Below are 21,216 nucleotides of genomic sequence, written 5' to 3'. Positions count from 1 at the left end.
AATTTGTACGATAAATATTCACAAAAATATTAATTGGTTTTTAACACTTGACGCGACCTTGACCTTGACATTTTGGCTCCAAAAAGGTCGCCTGCACATCCTTAACATTGTTCCTATGATATGACATTTATCATATCATTAGTGCTGCATTAATAGTCTAGGAGGAGTTCAGGACAAAGAAGTAGTGGAAGAAAATAATAATAATAACTCCTACAATTTTCTATTGCCAAATACAATATAATATTAATAGAGTTGGGGCCAATTACATATTTCAGTTACAATTACGTTTTCAACAACAATTAATCACAATTACTGAGCCTGAAATAAATAACCTAATAAAAGTTAACCTTCCCTCTGCATTAGCTTTCTGTTAGCATCTCTAATGATAGCGAGTCCTAAATCAGCTGTAAAATACACTAAAAACTAATATCTATCATCGTTTAATAATCATTAACTACGTATGTGTAGATCTGTACATAGAACTGAAACATGGTTCACTTTCATAGCAATTACAATTACAAAGACAATTATCTGAACTCAATTACTACGGTATTTAATTATGATTACGACAGCAACAGGTTTTTAAAATTACAATTATGCGATTACAACCCTAATTAATAGTAATAATAAAGACAGACTGGTGACATCATTTTATGGTTAGATATGAAACAACATCAGCTGATTGGCTTTAAAACATGGATCCGTTTAAACAGGAAGTAAGCTGACCAATCACAGCAGCTCTTAAATCTAAAGCTTTTCTCCTCCTCAGGGAAACACTGAACATCTCACACCAACATTCAGACGGTAACGCGTCGCACACAGCCAGAAACGGACCAACGTCCAATCAGAGCAAGAGGAGCGTTAGTGAAAAATTAGTGAAGCTCAGGAACACCTGCAGGGAACAAAGAGGACAGGTCACATGAGGAACATGTGAGCAGAGCATCTATGCCTCCATTAGCAATGACGCTAACATATGTGCTAACCATCAGCCTGATGACCTGAGCTACGTTCAGTTTTCAGCAACACAAGGATTTTCTGTTTTTTTTAATCGATACGTTGTAATAATTGTTTCACACTAAAGGGACTTTCAGGTGTTCACGGATTATTTAAACTCTTTTTTTAATCTGAATAACCCAGAAACACATACATCAGCCCCACCATCTATTTCATAATGTTCGGTTGTTCCCGTCTTTACCTGAGGACCCTTGCAGCCACTTAGCTGCCCTCGATGCTGCCTGTGTGCACCGCCCAATATAAACAGTGCTTTAACCAGACGTACCGTGTAGCTGCACATGAAGCTGCTCCTCATGTTTATAACTCACTACGGATGTCCCGATACAACTTTTTCACTTCCGATACGATGCCGATATTGCAGCCTTGAGTACTGGCCGATATTGAGCTGATACGATATAAACATGAATCATACAAAGTTTTATGACTGATTTTGTTGTGTGGAATGTTTGATAAAGTGATATTAGTCAAACAGAAAACAAGTCAGTAACAGTAGGGATGAGAAAAACTTCACCATTTATTATTAACCTATTGGTTACATAATGTTTAACCTTCAACATAATATCTACAGTATTCTAGAACTGAATAAACATAATATAATATATATCAGAGATTCTAGATACAGTCCGATAAAATCCCATTATCGTTTTCTGGCTGATATCGGACCAATATCCGATGTGTGTGCGCGCGCAACCTCCGTGCGTGTGTACATCCTGCGCGCGCGCGTGTGTCCTCCGAGCGTGTGTGTGTGTGCGTCCTCCATGCGTGTGTGTGTGCTTCCTCCGTGTGTGTGTGTTCCAATAACACTGCAGGTCCCATATAATACCTCATTTAAATTTGAAAAGCACGTCTTAGAATCAGTTTTTTGAATAAAATGTTATTTCTTGTCTATACAATGTGTGTGAGTATTTATCAGTGGAGAGATTTATAAACATATAAATATATAAATACCAAGCATGAGTAAATATAACTACAGTACGTTATTCATCACCGCCACCAATTCAACAAACAACTGTAGCTTCACTAAATTTAGCTCTCAGAAAGTTCTACATTTCAAAATGTTCCACGCCGGTGACGCTCGTTCACGTGCCACGTGATCCCCTATGCTGTGAAATAATTCTGGTGAGAACCCTGAGATTTGTTCTCAGGCTGAGGGTTAGATCACATGTTCCTCGTCTGCTTCAGTGACCGCTATCTGACAAACATTAAGGTCCCGCCCACAATCAGATCCAAAGGTGGGAAAGACGGAGAGCGGAGGAGCAGCCGTGAGAGGACAGGAGAGAGGAGTGAACATGTGGAGATAATGTGGAAAAGTCACTTACATTCCTTCAACTGTGTCAAGTCTAGAAAACACACACGTATACACACGCACACACACACAGCATGCAGCGGTGAGGCCGTGCACATCCTCACTGCATCAATCAGTAACGTATTTTTTCACTCATCATTAGCATTAGCATTAGCTGTTAAAAACATGACAATGAAAAGCAAAGTGAGTGAAACAGAATCATCCATCACTACCACACATTTCATCATGTTCGTCACCTTTATTACAGTCATTATTCTGCTACTTACTCAACAATTTTAACAAGATCATTTCTAATATTTATTCTATGCTTTAACTAACTTTAAATAAATTTACTAACTTTAAATAAATTTACTAACTTTAAATAACTTTACTAACTAACACTAAATAACTTTTCAACATCTTACATTCAACTTTGAACTTTTTTCAATTGATTTCAACCATGTTCAGCTCTAAAACTAGGTTGTGTTAATGCTAATCCAGTGCTAGGTCAATGTTAATGCTATACTAATGTTGGGCTGATGCTTATGCTAAGCTAATGCTATGTTAATGCTTAGTTAATATTATTGCTAGGCTATTGCTAATGCTAATGCAGTGTTTGACGAAGCGGCCCACAACCTGCATTCTCACTATCATTTTCTTTAGGAAATGCAAATATTCTTGTTATTATTATTGTAATATTATTATTAGACAATGTTCATTCAGTATTATTTATTACATTAAATATATCATATACACTATTTGTCTATCAGCTTGAGTAGGGATGGTCACAGTGCCTTTGTGTGTGTGTTGTGCACTCACTTGGTGGACAGCGGTCCTTTAGCCCTGTTGTTTTCCACTCCGTTATAAGTGACCGCTGCTAGTTTCCTGCTGCGGTAGTTCTCATAGTGAACGTTGTTGGTCACATCCTTCAGATCCTGCATGTGAGTCCTGACACAACAAACACACAAAAGCTTTACACACACACACACACGCACACGCACACTCACGGCGGCTCAGGGGACACGTGCAGCCCTCGGTCAGACTTTGTGCGGCCCCAAAAGTAAATGCACTAAATGACAACAGAAATCTCTATTTTGTCTTGCGGTACGTTATCCATACACTCCCGTCGAATATGGATTTTTTTCCATCCATCCATTTTCTTCCCCTTTATCCGGGTCCGGGTCGCGGAGGCAGCAGTCTCAGCAGAGATGCCCAGACCTCCCGATCCACGCACACCTCCTCCAGCCGTTCTGGGGGGACCCCGAGGCGACACCAGTAGTCCCTCCAGCGTGTCCTGGGCCTTCCACGAGGCCTCTTCCCAATAGGACATGCCTGAAACATCTCCCGAGGGAGGCGACCAGGAGGCATCTCAAACAGATGCTCGTCACCTCAACTGGCTCCTCTTGACGTGAAGGAGCAGCGACTCTACTCCGAGCTCCTCCCGAGTGACTGCGCTTCTCACCCTATCTGGAAGGGTGCGTTCAGCTACCCTGCGAAGGAAACTCATTTCGGCCGTCTGTATCCGAGATCTTGTCCTTTTGGTCATTACCCAAATCTCAGGACCATAGGTGAGGGTAGGAACGTAGATCGATCAGTAAATTGAGAGCTTTGCCCCCCGACTCAGCTCCCTCTTCACCACAACAGTTCGATACAGTGACCGCATCACTGCTGACGCTGCACCGATCTGTCTATCAATCTCACGCTCCATCCAACCCTCCGTAGTGAACAAGACTCCGAGATACTTGAACTCCTCCACTTGAGGTAAGGACTCTCCACTGACCCAGGGAGGGGAAGTCACCTTTTTCCGGTGGAGAACCATGGCCTCAGATTTGGAGGTGCTGATTCTCATCCCGGCCGCTTCACACTCAGCTGCAAACCGCCCCAATGCACGTTGAAGGTCCTGATTTGATGAAGCCAACAGAACAACATCATCTGCAAACAGCTGAAATGAAATCCTGAGGCTCCCAAATCGGACCCCCTCCGGTCCCTGGCTGCACCTAGAAATTCTGTCCATTAAAGTAATGAACAGAACCGGTGACAAAGGGCAGCACTGGTGGAGACCAACATGCACTGGGAACAGGTCTGACTTACTGCCGGCAATGCGAACCAGGCTCCTGCTGTGGTCATAGAGCCCTTAGCAAGGGGCTCCGGACCCCATACTCCCGGAGCATCCTCCACAGAGCACCACGGGGGATACAGTCGAACGCCTTCTCCAGATCCACAAAGCACATGTGGACTGGTTGGGCCAACTCCCACAAACCCTCGAGCGCCCGATGAAGGGTATAGAGCTGGTCCCGTGTGCCGTGACCGGACGAAACCCGCATTGTTCCTCCTGAATCTGAGGTTGGACTATCGGCCGGATCCTCCTCTCCAGCACCCTGGAGTAGACCTTATCGTGGAGGCTGAGGAGCGTGATCCCTCTGTAGTTGGAGCACACTCTCCGATCCCCCTTCTTAAAAAGAGGGACCACCACCCCGGTCTTCTTTTAATTTCTTTTTAAGCACAAGTTAAATGTTCTCAGGTTTTCTAGTTTACAAAGAACAAATGTATATTAGCATTAGTGCTGAAATGTATGTGCAGTCTGCCGTGCAGGTTTAGGTTGAACTTTACACATGGTGTTAAGTATAAGTTCAAATGTATGCCCAGGTTTTCATATACCACCCAGTTGTTTAAATTATACACAAAAGTGTTTCTAAATACACAAGATAACAAAAAAATGCTAAAAAATAAATAAAAAAAAGACCACAATTTTTTTTTCTAAAAACAAAAAATGACAGAAAAATGCACAAAGACAACAAAAACACAGAAAAAGGACCACAAAAATACACAAAAGCATTTCTAAAAACACACAAAATGACAGAAAAATGTATAAAATAACAGAAAAATGTAAAAACTGGGTGCTGCTCTATCGGTGGGTGAAGTGGTGACCATCTTAAGTGTGGTTGCTTTGGACGCTTCATGCTAATGTTTAGCGACATTATTCTATGTTTAAAACCTTATTCTATTTAGCAGTAAACGCAGACGGGGTTTGACATGTGATCCAAATGCATTGTGGGAAATGATAGGTAGTCCCTGCGTTCCATAAGCCACTCCCTCCTTTTTAAATAAACAGATAAATAAACGTGTGTACCTGATGAGCATGTCCCTCAGGATGGTGAAGTCACAGTGGTCACTGTTTTCAACTGGGAGAGAAAAAATAAACCATGTGAACCCAGTGAGAAGACTGGGATCTTTAAAAACAAGTATTTGCAGGAATGTTGTGGCATCATTTGTCGGAATATTCAGGTTTTTATGAAATAAATGGTCATTATGGTAAACAATGTATGAATAAAAGACTTATCTGCACACTGAGAAGAAGTGTGAGAGTAAGAAAGAAATAAAGGAAAGAAAAAGAAATAAAAAGAGAAGGAAAGAAAAAGAGGAAGAAATAAGAGAAATAAGGAGAAGAAAGAAAAGAAAGAAAAGGAGAAAGAAAAAGAAAGGAAGGAAGGAAAGAGAAAAATAACAGTCAATTTATGCATTAGACACACCTTCTGCCACGCCCCATGGATACTGTCTCCCTCTCACTCTCTTTCCGTTCACTTCAATGATGGTGTTGCTACCGACGACGGCCAGAGGCAGCTTGTCCTGACAAACACAAACACACACACACAAACACACACACACAGTCAGTGTGTTCCTCTCCAAATGTTCAGCATGATGATGATGATGATGATGATGAGGGAGTCACCTTGATCTTCTTCACCAGCCTGTTCTCCTCTTCATCATCCGTGTCTGGAAACTCGTAGATCTTGATTTTGTGTTCCTGAATTTCTCTCATTATCTGAAAACAACAATCAATAGAAGCTCTGAGAACGTATAATCATCAATACATAATCTACCTGTAAAAGCAAGAAAGTTCTGTGTGTTTGTGTGTGTGTGTGGAGCGAATATCTCCTGATAGACCTAACACTTTATCAACAGCTTCCAAATACCCCGAGCTTGTGCATCCGTTATTTTGGAGTAATTTGGTCATTTCAAAATTTTTATTTCATCCAGAAGTGAATCCTATTCAGCTTTTGACCTCAGTGTGAGACGGCGCTAGCGCACCATCTGTATCTGTTTCACTGCACAGCTCAGCTCTGGTGTGTGCCAGAGCCAATCACAGTGGCGAGCTAGAGTTGCGTGTGCGGCCAGAGCCGATTGTTCGCTGAAGACCTGGAGCAGCACCAGACCTGCACCCAGGCAAACAAGTGGGTAAGAGGAAGCTCCTGTGGACTTCTCTTTTGAGGAAACATACTTTGACTGTTCCTTATTTGGTGATTATGTTTCAAAACGTTTATTTTCATGTTTGTTAAACAGTTCGCTGTTTAGGACCCGGAAGTTATTGGCGGGCAATGGCAGCGGCTGTGTTGAAAGCTAACAGCAAAAAATGCACATTTCTCCACAAATAGGGGATTATAAACGCTGATATTTTTACCACATGCTATGTAACCAAATGTGCACCTTGGATGTAGATGCTGAATGCACACAAAGCCGTTTAGAGAGAGAGTTGCAAAAAAAAAAGGAAGAGTTCCCGGAAGTTTCAAATAGTTCCTGCGGGTCCGTTTTTTTTCCTCTACACATGCATTTCAACAACCTGTGACGGAGTATGTGCATGCGCACGACTGATGCTTGTGCGTGTGAGAGAGAGAACAAATAGAGGAGATGGAGAGAGCCTCACACGGCACCGTAACCGTAATACAAACTGACTCCAAAATACAAACATTACAGAAAAATACACCAAACAACAAAAATATGAAAATGACTCAAAAATACACAAAACTAAATATTTATACAAAAAATACACAAAATGACAACAGAAATGCACAAAACTACACCAAAAAGATACAAAAATACACAAAATGACAACAGAAATGCACAAAACTACACCAAAAAGATACAAAAATACACAAAATGACTCCAGAATCATACATTACAGAAAAATGCATTAAACAAAAAAATATAAAAATGAGTAAAAAAAACAAACACATTCATCATGTTCATGTCACATAGAATTAAACCAGATAAATCACACACACTATTTCTTTGTACGTCCAACCTTCAAACACATACTCATTTGGACATAATTAACAACTCTACTTAAGCCCCTCCCACTATATGAACACAGACTTCTAATGGGCACTGTACTAGTTTATCTATAAAAGTCACGAGACTGAAGACTTTAAAACAGAAAACTTGTCGATCAGGGGGAGGACAGAGGACATCATTCATCACAGGCAGCGGGGTCTCAAACATGTGACTATATCTGTTCTGAGGGTCACATGATCAACATTCACGTCAGCATTAGAATAAAGACCAATCTGAGCATTAACAGGAAAAGTTTATGTATTTTGTTGTTTTGGGTACGGCTAACCTTTGGTTCTTTTGTGGGCTTTTGGAGTGATTTATATGAATTCTTACTTTTGTTTATATTTCTGTATTTTTGTAGTTAAAAAATTATTCTAGTTATTGTTTTTGTATATTTGTTATCATTGTGTTGTTTATTGTGCATTTTTGTTCTGGGGTCATTTTGTGTATTTTCATTGTTTTGTGTTTCTTTGGAGTCATTTTGTTTATATTTGTTGTCATTTTCTTGTTTGTATTGTGTAATGGACCTTTCACAAAAGCCCCGCCCCCTTATTTAATTTTGAGATGTCCTTCAACTTCCTGAGTTGGTCTCGTCTGTAATGGCTGGGAGAAGTCTCCCTGGACATGTTAGTGAGTCTTTTTGGAACAATATCTGCATGATATCCTCCAGATCCAGACAAAAGATGTTACAACATGCTGTGGAGGGATATATTCAACATATTCTAATAAACAGCCAAGGGGACATTACAACTATCAAAGCAAAAACATACCGGACCACTCATGCTCCTAAACTGCTGGGTAACTTTTCTTATATTATATTGTTTGCATCCTTCTTAAGCTATAAGAGCGTTACCACAGCTAATGGGGATCTTAATAAAACAAGTTGGGATGAACTACAGCTGGGCCCGCAGAACGTCTCCGCGCCGAATAGCACATACCTTTTTTTTTTAGGGCCCCCAAATCAAAAATCTGTCTCCGAGAATCGATGCGTACACATCCATAGATTATACCTACCAAATTTCAGCCTGATCGGTTCACGAATAACAGAAGAAGAAGAAGAACAAAGTGAGGGTGTTTTGAGTGCGGTAGCCTGGCCTAACAAACTGTTACATTAGCTATAGCTAGCTGAGCCTACAGCTGACCCAAGGCTAATAAGATAGCAGCTATTAATGCTGCTAAATGCTAACAAAGCCTGTTAATATAGATTGGGAGACTTGTACCCGGTATCCGACCTGGACAAGCCATGAGCACACCGCTTCACCTTCGTACCTGCTCTAAGCACGTCAGACCTTGTTTACATAGTAACGGTTGCTCGGACGTATGATTGGACAATGACTGTGTGTAGGGTTTTGCAAAAGGTCCATTATTTATTTACTTATTTATTAAGTCATTATACTGTATATATCTTTACTGAAGAAAGACAGAAATAAAAGGAGAAACAAAAAAAGAGAAAGAAAGAAATGTCCTTTTGTATAATTTCAGTTATTTTGCTGTATTTTGCATGTTTCTTGTGTTTATGTGTTTACTTTGGGGGCTGCACAAATTTAGACCGAGTGCCACATGTGGCCCCTGAGCCAGCAGTTGAAACTGAGCCAAAGGAATAAATCAAGTGCTGCTCAGTCCGAGTTTAAACACTAGAGGGCAGTAGATACTCTAATACTAATATTAGTATTTAGTCTTTCTAAAAAGCACTTTGTGTTAGATCGGCTGAGTTTGTGGATAAACACAGATGTTGAACACACAGTTCAGCCTTCATTAAATGACATCACCTTCACAGCAGTAATACGTAATTAGGGTTACCTGAGCATCTTTAGGGGGTACCTGGTAACGTTATTTTTTAACTTTCCATTTTTAAGCTTATTTGACAAGACGACAACAAAATGACTCCAAAAACACACAATAAAAAAGTACAAAGCAATGACAAAAACCAAATAAGATGACAAAAACAGATAACCAAAAACACAGAACAAAAAAAGACAAATGACAAAAACTACTCCTAAAAGCACAAAATGACAGCAAAAAAAAGATGAAAAGAACAAAAAAACAAACACACACACCAACTCTTTGGTTGTTTCTTGTGTTAATGCTCAGATTGGTCATTCCTCTAAATGTTGATACAATCACATGGTTGTGGCCCTGCTGTGATGTGTTTATTTATGTGATTAAATGTGTTTGGTCACGTCAGCTGTGGAAATCACTGACCTGCTTTTTGAACTGTTGGCATTCCTCTGGGGTGAGAGTGTCGGCTTTGGCGATCAGCGGGATGACGTTGACCTTCTCGTGCAGTCGCTTCATGAACTCGATGTCCAGAGGCTTCAGTCTGCACAGACGGGATGGAAGGACTGTAAGTCAGGTTTCTACTGAAGCACAATGACAAATCTGAAGCACATTAGTTATGTCCACACAGTCAGGAGAAAGCCCTGCTGCTGTTGGCAGTTTGAATGCAGTGTAAATACCTCAGGTTTATTGACTCTCAGGGTGAGATTTCACTCTCACTGTTGTTAGAATGTGATTGTTGGGAAACACAGACGATATGATAAAGTACCGAGGTTTTCTCAACCTGAGAAACACGATCGCAAGTCAAAGAATTTACTTACACTTTTAGTCTGGCCAGTATGAAAAAGATCTGGGATAAGATGAGAAAAGATACAATACCATGAGATACGAGAAGAAAGGATGAGAACAGATGAACCCTCGGGGAACCTTTGGGGACCAAACGTGTTCCTTCTGCTTATTCAGTGTTTTAAATGCTCAATATCTAAGTTTAAACCAGGGGTGCTGGACTCCAGTCCTCGAGGGCTGAATTCCTGAAACTTTTATATGTGTTCCTGCTCCATCACACCTGGTTGAAACCAATGTGTTGTCATTAAGATCTGCAGAAGCAGATAACAAACCATTCAGTAGATTCAGGTGTGTTGGAGCAGGGACACATCTAGAAGTCTCAAGAATCAGGCCCTCGAGGACTGGAGTCCAGCACCCTGGTTTAAAGCCTCTTTTATTGTTATGTTCATAATTCCATCATCACTTTTAGTGCAACATGTATAGAACAGGAGATAATAAATCTACTGACCGTCTTTGAGTTCAGGACGATTTAGTCCCACTGACTCCCATTATAACTTATACTGACATATAAAAGTGGTTTTCCCAAAAATACTTCATAAATCTAAGCCTCTACCTTCAAAATACAGGGAAAACAGGTTTGAGCTCTAATAGTAATAATGCCTCAAATCCAATGTTCCTATTAATTATTGACTAACTCAAGTCTGTAAGAACTTCATACCAAATATTTCATTTTTCACCTTATTTTTGAAAAAAAAAAAATGCACATTTTGTGTTTTTGTCATTGAAAAAAATAGGTTTTTATGACTCAAAGGGCATAAAAATATAAAATGTACAAAAACATAATGAATAACTTCATATTTACAGTTCGGTCTGAAGTTGATGAAAAGATCTGATGTGAAAAAAGTTGGAAAAATATTTGACAATTTGAAGACACTTTTATGAATGGTATCATTTTGGTACCAAAGCTCAAAGAGTGTAAGTTTTTTTCAAATAAATGCTCATCGCTCTAAAAGTATTAATGTTCCTATTAATTATTTATCTACTCAAGACTGTAATAACTTCATATAAAGTGTTCCACTTTGCACAATATTAAAAAAAAATGCATATTTTGTTTTTTTTATGACAGAAAGGGTATAAAAAATACAGAAATATAATGAAAACTTTATATCTATGGTTAGGTCTGGAGTTGCTCTATGAGATGTGATCAGATGAGTAAACACAAGATATCACAGAAATGATGAGATAAACAATGAGATTTGATTAGATGAAGTAGGAAAAGTTGACTCTACCCTTGTCTGCTTAAATAAAAATAAAGTAAATAAGACAGAAAACAGTCAAATTAAATATGAAGAGTTGACATTAAAAACAAAACAAAAACTACCACACAATACAGAAAGATGAGATACGATGAGAAAACAGTGGACAAAATATAACAGAAAACATATGAGATAAAAAAGATCAGAAAAGAATGATAAATATATGAAACACTACAATGACATACAATGAGTTAAGATGAGAAAAGATTAACATTATAATGAGATAAAAAGAGGAGATGAAAAATGATAAGACATGATATAAGATGAGGTTTAGACAAGATAAGAAACAATGACATATGATGAGAAAAGAGACAAGAAAATATAAGAACCAAAATGACATGATCAGATTTAATATGATGAGATCTGAACATATAAGAACAGATTAAAAAGAAGAAAGAAACCAGAGAAAGGATAAATCCCACAACGACCCACAACAAACTGAGTTGAGAAAAAATAAACGCTACAATGAGATAAGAATGAAAAAAAAAAAAAGACAATGAGATACAATGAGATGATATGAAGTAGATGAGAACAGATTCAAAAGATGAGAAACTATATGCGTAGTTTAGACAACAAAAGATAAAATAAAGGACAAGTTTCAAAAACAAAAAACAGAAGAAAGGAAAAAAATGATATGAGATGAGATAAGAAACAATGAGATCCATGCCTAGTTAAATAAAAATAAAATAAACTTGGCAAGACCTGTAATCACAAGGTGAAAAAGTATTTGGCAATTGAAAATTGAAAAAATGACAACCTGTATCTGGATTTGCTGACAAGTTTGTAGTTTTTACTAATTAAATTGACAGTAATAATGCAAAAAAAAAAAGACTGACCTTGACCTTAAATATGATCTTGAGCAAAGGTCAAGGTAACACATTGAAAGGAAATGTTGTTCAATGGTACCAGTCTGAGCACTGTATCTCAATTTATAGCCAATTTATAGGGAAAATGTATTTTTTTTTTTGTTTTGGCTGAGTTTCGTCGTCCTGAGAGCAATGAGGAGTTCTTGACCTTAAATATGACCTTGAGTGAAGGTCAAGGTCACACATTGAAAGGAAATGTTGTTTAATGGTACCAGTGGCCAAGTTAAAGTTTTTTTGTTGTTTATGTCATGAACTTTGACCCCTACCAGTCTTTTTACTGGTAGATCATACAGCTTCAATTCAATGAAATAAAATACTCTTGAGATGAGCTTTTCATAAATGTAAGCCAGGGCTCAATACTGCAACCAAATTGGTCACATATGCAACTATTTTTTCAGTGTGTGCGAGTGAAAATTTCATCTGGTCGCATCTGTGCGAGTGAAAATCCAAAAGGAGGAAACTTCCTGGTCCACTGAGTCTTCCTGTGAATCAGGGTCAGACATGGACACTACACGCGCTGCCATGTCCTCAAACACACGCTGCTGCATCACCAACACTGGGAACAGACACGGTCTGTGCTGCGTTTACGGACACTGGGACAAACACACACTGGGGAGAGGTGTCCAGGCACGCGGAGCAACAGAGCGCATGGTGGGGGGCGCGACAAGTGGACATGAGAGGGGTGGGCAATCAGGGGGTGGTGGAGGGGGGGGGGTTAGGTGATGTGATAGAATGGAAGATGCACAGATAATTTATAAAGCAAAAAATAAGCAGCTACCTGTAAACATTAAAAAACGTTTATATACAGATGGGGGGTGAAACTAAACCTGAAACAACATTATGCTCGGTCCAATTTAAAAAGTATGTGTATTATTGTTAACTCATTCAGTGCCATTGACGAGAAAACTTGTCATTTACGTTTTTCACGGAGATTACTAGAATACACACTGGCAGAGGTCCCTCATTAATATCTAAGCTGTAATGTGATGTAGTGACCAACTGGTGCCAATGTTCAAATGTTAGTTTTCAATAAAGCAAAAAAAAAAAAAATTGCTTCAAAGTCACTGACAGATTTATTTTTTTTAGATAAAGGCTGTTTTCTCACCTTTTTGCTGTGAAACTGTCAATTTGTGTAAAACTTGCTCTATTCAATGGCTGATTACGGGAGAAACGAGCCAGAAACAAATGTGTCTTTTCTGATGAAAGTAGAGGCTTTGATCTTTCAGAATCTGGTGTTAGATTTCAGATAGTCATAGTAGAAAATATTCTGTGGGTCAAAATGCACTAAAACGGCTGGCACTGAGGGGGTAGAAATTCTGAAAATGGCTGGCACTGAAAGAGTTAAAAGCTCAACTGGAGCATTTATTTGTATCATCCATTTATTTTGTTTTGCAGTTAATGGTTCAGATATAGATATATTGAAATTGTCTTTTTTAGTTTATAGAGATATGTGTTATTTTTTCCATTTGTTTATTCATTTTCATCTAATTTTAATCATTTGAAATACATACAAGGAGTGAAGGGAAATGTGGTGAAAAAGTTTAAACCAACAATAAACTGAGTGTGTGTGTGTGTGTGTGTGTGTGTGTGTACGTACAGAGCACAGACTTGTACAGACAGACAGAGGAAGAGAAACAGAAGCTCCTTCATTGTTTACACTGAATATTTACAGAAACACACACACAGCCTCTCATTCTCCCTCAGCACAAAAAAACACACGGAAAACACTGAATTCATGTTCTGAATCTTTTCTTGAGGCCACCCTGAGGCACACCTGTGAGGGGATGGATTATCTCTGCTCACTAACACACATTTAGTAACGATATGAGATAAATAGGTTTTTTGTGTTTATAGAACATGTTTTAGATCTGTGAGTTCAGCTCATGGAAAATGGGAGCAAAAATAAGTGTTGCATTTACATTTTTGTTCAGTGTATATTATAAGAAAAAACAGAGAACAATAGCGAGGATGCCTCGTACATCTTCACTATTGTTCTGTTCTTTTCTTCTGTCACAGAATTGTGGCACGTTTCAACTCCTTCAGCATTAGACCTAATCTGACAATTAAGATCTTGTACTTTTGTGATTTGTAACTTTTATCAATTTATTTATTTTTTTGTTAAAAAATGTCCCTGTTCATTTTGATTGGGTTTCAACTTTGAACTCCAGCTATTCAATCGTTTGTGAATATCATGAAATAAACAGAGCAACTGATGAATTTAGTCTGAAATAGTTTTTCTACATAACAGTTGATAAGTTGGGTCAGACAATGCTATCTGTAGCAGCGCTTCTAGCCCCGCCCACATCCTCTACCACAGAGTGGTCGACTGTCACTACAATCATTTATCACTGACTTTGTTCATTTGTCACTCATGGATTTATTATTGGTTCTGAACCCTGTCTGAGCCAATGAGCAAATTTAGCAAAACAGCAAATATTATTCAGTGAATGTGAACGCTGAACAAAACGCAACATATTGTCCCACTACTATCAGAAATGACTTTAGAAATGATGCCACAACAATATAGACGTGTTTATTAAAAAAAATATGTCAGAGTTTAAAAAAAAGTGAAAAATGAAGCCCGAGCCCGGCCCAACAGCTGAGCAGGAAAATGAGGGAGAACACGTTAGCTGCTACGTGTTTAGCATTGAGGTGCTAGCTGCTACGTGTTTAGCATTGAGGTGCTAGCTGCTACGTGTTTAGCACTGAGGTGCTAGCTGCTACGTGTTTAGCTTTGAGGTGCTAGCTGCTACGTGTTTAGCACTGAGGTGCTAGTTGCTACGTGTTTAGCATTGAGCTGCTAGCTGCTACGTGTTTAGCATTGAGGTGCTAGCTGCTATGTGTTTAGCATTGAGGTGCTAGTTACTACATGTTAGCATCGAATTGCTAGCTGCTACATTGTTAACATTGAGGTGCTAGCTGCTACATGGTTAGCATTGAGGTGCTAGCTGCTACATGTTTCTTGTCCTTTGTTACAGTTGATCTGTTCCTGTCCTTAGTTACAGAAGTATATAGAATAGATCTGTTCATGTCCTTAGTTACAGACGTATATAGAATAGATCTGTTCCTGTCCTTAGTTACAGAAGTATATAGAATAGATCTGTTCCTGTCCTTAGTTACAGAAGCGTATATAATAGATCTGTTCATGTCCTTAGTTACAGAAGTATATAGACTAGATCTGTTCCTGTCCTTAGTTACAGGAGTGTATAGAATAGATCTGTTCTTGTCCTTACTTACAGACATATACAGAATAGATCTGTTCCTCACCCGTGTCCTGAGGGAGCGATGAAGTACAAGCAGCAGTGGATGCGACTGTCTGGCATCTGTCTTCGGTTAACTCGTGACTCTGAGTTCAGGTAGTCCTCAAACTTGCTGTCTATGTGATCAATGATTGGCTGCCAGCTGAGAGACACAGGGGAAGCTATAGTGAAAAAGTGAACATAACAGGGCCGTTTCCAGGGGCTCGTCCTCACCAGTTGCTGTTATCGACGGCATCTCCAAAGCCGGGGGTGTCGACTATTGTCAGCAGCAGATGGACGCCTCCTTCCTTCACTAAGACCTTAGACTGCTCCACCTGGGGTGGGACAGAGAGGGACGGGAACAAGGTGAGAACTGTCTATTTCAGACGTGGGCAGCTGGCGGCTCAGAGTCCATATGTGGCCATTGGGCTCATTTTGTGCCGCCCCGAAAGTAAACACACAAAACCACTTCAAAAACACAAAAATACCAACAATGTGTTGCTTTTCTTTGTATACAAAATGAAGGGAAAATATAAAAAGACAAAAAAGTACAAAATGACTAAAAAAACACAAGAAATGGCAGAATACACACATATGGACAACATATAAACACACAGAATGACAGAAAAATACACACAAACGGATAAAATACGCATAATGTGACTAAAAACACACAAAATGATTTAAAAACAGAGAAAAAGACAAGAAAGATGCACAATATGACCCAAAAAACACACGAGATGACAAAATTACACAAAAGGACAACAAACTACACAATGAAAATGAGAGGAAAGTATGGACAAAATGACAAAAACCTTTATTTTTCCCTGGGTTAATGCTCTGGTTGGTTGTTATTCTAATGCTGACATGAATGTTGATCATGTGACTCTCAGATCAGAACATACCAGTCAAGTTTTCAATTTGAAAATAAGGGAAATTTTCCAATACGAGTCGTCCTACCCGCCCAACTAAGCTCCAGTATCCCTTATAGTTTAAAATAGGTGTATAAGAAATCATAAATACCCACTTGTCAACCATTTACTAAATACAATTATGTGATTAGAATCTGGTAGGTTGACCTTTATTAACAGCTGATCAATATGTGAACTCATTAATCATCTAACTGAGCTTTACATGTTGCTCTGAGAAGTAAAAGCAGTGACTCTTAAAACTAGTATTTTGATTCATAATAAGCTATAATAAATATATGAAATATTATAGTTTTCTATATCACCAAAATATAAAACTCGATACATCTTGAATCTCGATATATCGTCCAGCCCTAATTCCTAAATTATAAAACAGCCTAAATAAAAACATAAATGTGTTTATGAAGCACATGTGTTTATTTAATAAACTTACAGTTTATAAACAAATCAACACGTTGTATATTTACTGTTAATTTCACATTGTTTGTCTTTAAGTTAGACATTAACATTTTATTATATATTATATTTATATTATAATTTCTCATACTCACTCATGTGGTTCTCTGGTATTCACTAATGACTTATTAAACACATTTATTACAGACTTTACATTATTTAACACTTTATAAACAGTGTATATTTGTGGAGCTTGTGATTGGATGATTTTTCATGGTGACTTACGTGGTTCCTTCTGCTGTGGTAGACGTTATAATATCAGTTATTAATCTAACAGAACGTGTAACTGTGTCACATCCTGATGGTCTTTATGAAGATAAACTCTATGTTATATTTTATAACATATTTACACCAGTTCTTAGTTTTTATCACCAGAACGTCTTCATTCATCATCTCTGTTCTGAGTTGTTTCTGGGTTTGTTGCTGATGTCAGCACTAATCTCATGAGAACTGTCACTCAGGCCGTTTCAGGTTTGAGTTCTCGCGAGGCTAGTGACAGCGTTCAGTTTAGTAAGAAATCTTTTAATTATTACATTAAAATACGGGATATTTACGGGAAAATAATAATCCGGGAAGATGACGGGAAAGAGGAATAAAATATGGGAGTTTCACGGCCAAAACGGGAAACTTGACAGTTATGGCTCAGAAACAATCACTTGTTTGTGGCCCTGCTGTGATAGAAGTGTCTGATCTGTGCTCTGTTTAAAAGGGTTTAATATGTTGCTGTCAGGTAAATACGCAGAACAACCAGACAGAAATGCTGTCAGTCAGGACCCACACACACACACACACACACACACACACACACACACACACACACACACACACACACACACACACACACACACACACACACACACACACACCAACACCACACACACCAACATCACCACACACACACACACACACACACACACACACACACACACACACACACACACACACACACACACACACACACACCAGGGCGGTGTGGCCTGGGAGAACAAAGCAGAATCAGACTGTGGTTAGTTGATTAAAGCCGGTTTTAAAACAGGATTGTTCAAATGTCTCAGTGATGAAGTTGACACAGAAATGTGAATCCAGATCAAACTGTACATGTGGTGCAGTGAGGTGATCATAGTGGGAATACCGGGAACAAATCAGAACAAACATGGAGTCAACCAATCACTGTCCTCCTCATCTAGAAAAGAAACAAGAAATTACAGAAAGAATAAAGGAGAGATTTTTGGGGTCCATCCATAAAGTCAGTAAAATGATGGTCTATTGTTCTATGAATCTGTGATAACCACATTTATTTATTCATCTGAATAATATCCACTGTTATCCAGGAACGTTTATTATTATTATAGTCATCTTAAAGATGGAAATCATGGTTTTGATCACTAATAAAATGAATTAAAAGTCACCAAAAATAGTGGAAAAGGTGGTGAAATGGGATTTTAAAAACTACAGAAATTGGTTAAAAGTTGGTTTAGAGTGAAATGAAAACAGACAGAAAAAGTGGTAAAAATGTTTCAAAGTGCCAATATTGGCATAAGATAGGCAGAAAAAAGTAGGAACAATTAGTTTACTCAGTTACTGCTCCTCAGGGATGGCTTAAATGCAGAGGACAAATTTCATATCTGTAAGAAAATACAGAATATGACCAATAAAGGTGAAAGCCCCAATTTAATCTTAATCTCATCTTAATCATGTCTGGATAGTAGAAAACAATGTGCAAAAAAAGACATTGAAAACTGATAAAGAAATGTCAGAAATGGGAGTAATTTAGCAAAAATACATTGAAAGGAGCAAAAAAGTGATGAAAATATGGAAAGTTTGGTGTAGTTGCAAAAAAAAAAATAAGCAAAAATGGGCTCAAATTGTTTAATTCCCGACTCCAGGGTTGAGAACCCCTGCCATACACGATGCCTTTACTGGACATTAAAAAAGAAAGAAAGCCATTGTTTCCAGCAGGTTGAAATTGTTGTATTTGTGTTGAAATGTACCTGAACCGTCTTTTTAATTCGATGTGAAGGCCCTGGATATTCTGCTGAGTAGAGGTCAGTGAGGAACAGAGAGTTGATCAGCGTGGATTTCCCCAGCCCAGATTCTCCTACACAAAACACACACACAGACACACATGATGGTCACTGGTGCTGCTGCAGCGTGTGTGTGTGTGTGTGTGTGTGCATGGCGGCTGCTGCGTGTGGGTCTGAGCACGCCGCTGACATTTACCCAACACATGAATCCATTCTGGTAGCATTTAAACACACACACACACACACACACACACACACACACACACACACACACACACACACACACACACACACACACACACACACACACACACACACACACACACACAGTTGTTTTTGTGCATGTTCAATGAGCGAGGAATGGGAATGTGTGGGACCTGTACTTTAGCTTTAGATCACATTCAACTTTAATGTCACTGCACATGTCAGATACAGACCAAGTCACATGATCAACATTTAGAATAATGACCAATCAGAGCGTTAGTACAGGAAACAACAAAGACTTTTGTGTGGTTGGTGTTTTTGAGTTTTATGACGGTTTTGAATTAATTTTGTCTATTTTATTGTCAATATAGCAATTTTTTGTTGATTTTTTTTGTGTTTTTCGAGTCATTGTTTGTTTGTTATATTCTTTGTGTAATTTTGTTAGCATTTTGGCAGAATACACACAAAGGTTAAACAAAAACACACAAAAGAACAAAAAAAAACCCACACACACAAAAGACAACTAAAATGCACACAATGATTCCCAAACCACAAGAAAATACCAACATACACAAAAAGAAAACACGCAAAAATGACTTAAAACAAGAGAAAATGACAGGAAAACACACAAAAAGACTTGCTATTTATATAGCGCCAATTACAGCAATAGCCAATTTTGTGGCAAGCGACCTTTTCTCCAGTGAGACAAAGCAAACCTATTATTATTATAATTATTATTACTAAATTACAAAAGCAACACAGAGAAACAGCTTCAAACCAATCAAAGAGTCCAACATGTAGTGTGTAAGTGATCTATTGCTACAGTAACTGAACAGGTGATACAGGTATAAACAGGCTGAATGAATGAATGAATGAATGTTTTTACAACAGCACTGGAGCTCGACTTGTTGGAGGAAGAACTGAGCAGGAATGTTTCACACCACCCTGGTGACGCATTGTTGTGTACGTGGGCGGCTCAATGCTGCCAAACGTGTGTCCAAACACCCAGCGCTACACATGGATCCCTTTAATGTCCACAATGCTCAGATTCACTACCAGGGCTGTGAGGATAGCATTAATCATTGTTTCCATCCATAATAAGACATATTAGGAACATTCTATGAGCACATTCTTATACAACGACAATACGGAATCAAACATTTCTCACTACATCAAGTAAGAAAATATTACAAACACACCTAAGTAAGGGTGTGCGATCTGACAATATTAGATCATTAAGGATTTCAACATGACGATGATCTCCCAAATCACGGAGATCGTAGAACCGTCTGTAGTTCACATTTTAACCCTTGTGGTGCCGTGTCTGTCATATGTCTGTCATCCAGACACAGAACATCCAATGTTTTTTTCTCTGTCAAATCACACCATTTGCTAGTCAGCATAACATACATTAAGATTAATTAAGCACTTAAACGGGGCAGAAGTAAATGGAGTTTATATCACCTATTGCCATTTTGAGGAATAATATATAGATATGAATAATGGTCCATATCACCCAGGACTAATGTAACCAAAGCAGTAACGTTTTATCTTGTAAATGATATGATTGTCTAAACTGCATGAAATGAGACGTTCAAACTGCTTAAAGTAGGATTTTATTAATATGATTGTGTTACAAATCACTAGACTGATATGATGCCTAGTTATGTAGCAAGTGTTGCTAATGCTAATGGTACACTACTTTAGTTAAACAAAGTAAATAGACTATGACTATAAGAACATGTCAGACTTTTTGTTTGATGTTAATTGTATTTGGAACCAGTTTGATGAATTGTTTACATACAATTAAAAAAAACGATTATTACCTTGTCCTAAATGATCTTTTATTCCTTTTTTCCATTTAGGGCAATGATTTTAAGTAGGTGATTTGGTTTGTTTTATTGGTAAATAACTTTAAAATAGTCTAAATGATTTGAATGAAAAAAATCGTGATCCTGATTTCACAAAGAAAAAATCGTGATATGATATTTTTCCCATATCGCCCACCCCTACACTTAAGATGCCTTAAATCAACAGTTTGTGTTGCAGCAGTGCAAAGGGTGGAGCTAATTTTAGCCTCTCCTACCAAACGACAGCAGACAGAGAAACATGTCATCGACCATCAACACATGAATACTATTATCAATAGAACAGAAGAGTAGTGCTGATCGATTTGGGCTGAGTTCTCTGATTCTAGGTGATCAGCTGATCC

The 21,216-nt window shown here is 38.4% G+C and overlaps 1 protein-coding gene across 2 annotated transcripts in view; it reads right to left on the bottom strand.

Annotated features, from left to right (window-relative positions):
• Positions 1-1,852: 1,852 nt before the first annotated feature.
• LOC114477793 (septin-7) overlaps positions 1,853-21,216 on the bottom strand; it is a 32,983-nt gene continuing 13,619 nt past the window's right edge. The window contains exons 4-12 of one of the 2 annotated variants that reach the window (XM_028470402.1): positions 18,768-18,874; positions 15,626-15,726; positions 15,420-15,554; positions 9,611-9,728; positions 6,030-6,122; positions 5,830-5,926; positions 5,430-5,481; positions 3,119-3,247; positions 1,853-2,354 (exon numbers count right to left, since the gene is read on the bottom strand). In XM_028470402.1, coding sequence (XP_028326203.1) covers positions 2,330-2,354; positions 3,119-3,247; positions 5,430-5,481; positions 5,830-5,926; positions 6,030-6,122; positions 9,611-9,728; positions 15,420-15,554; positions 15,626-15,726; positions 18,768-18,874 — 857 coding nt within the window. In that variant the 3' untranslated portion in view covers positions 1,853-2,329. The remainder of the gene's footprint in view (positions 2,355-3,118; positions 3,248-5,429; positions 5,482-5,829; positions 5,927-6,029; positions 6,123-9,610; positions 9,729-15,419; positions 15,555-15,625; positions 15,727-18,767; positions 18,875-21,216) is intronic. The other variant, XM_028470401.1, reaches the window with a different exon arrangement.

Source organism: Gouania willdenowi, chromosome 16 (assembly GCF_900634775.1).
Source record: "Gouania willdenowi chromosome 16, fGouWil2.1, whole genome shotgun sequence".
NCBI classification, from domain to species: Eukaryota; Metazoa; Chordata; class Actinopteri; order Blenniiformes; family Gobiesocidae; genus Gouania; species Gouania willdenowi.
This window is presented reverse-complemented; position numbering and strand designations above follow the sequence as displayed.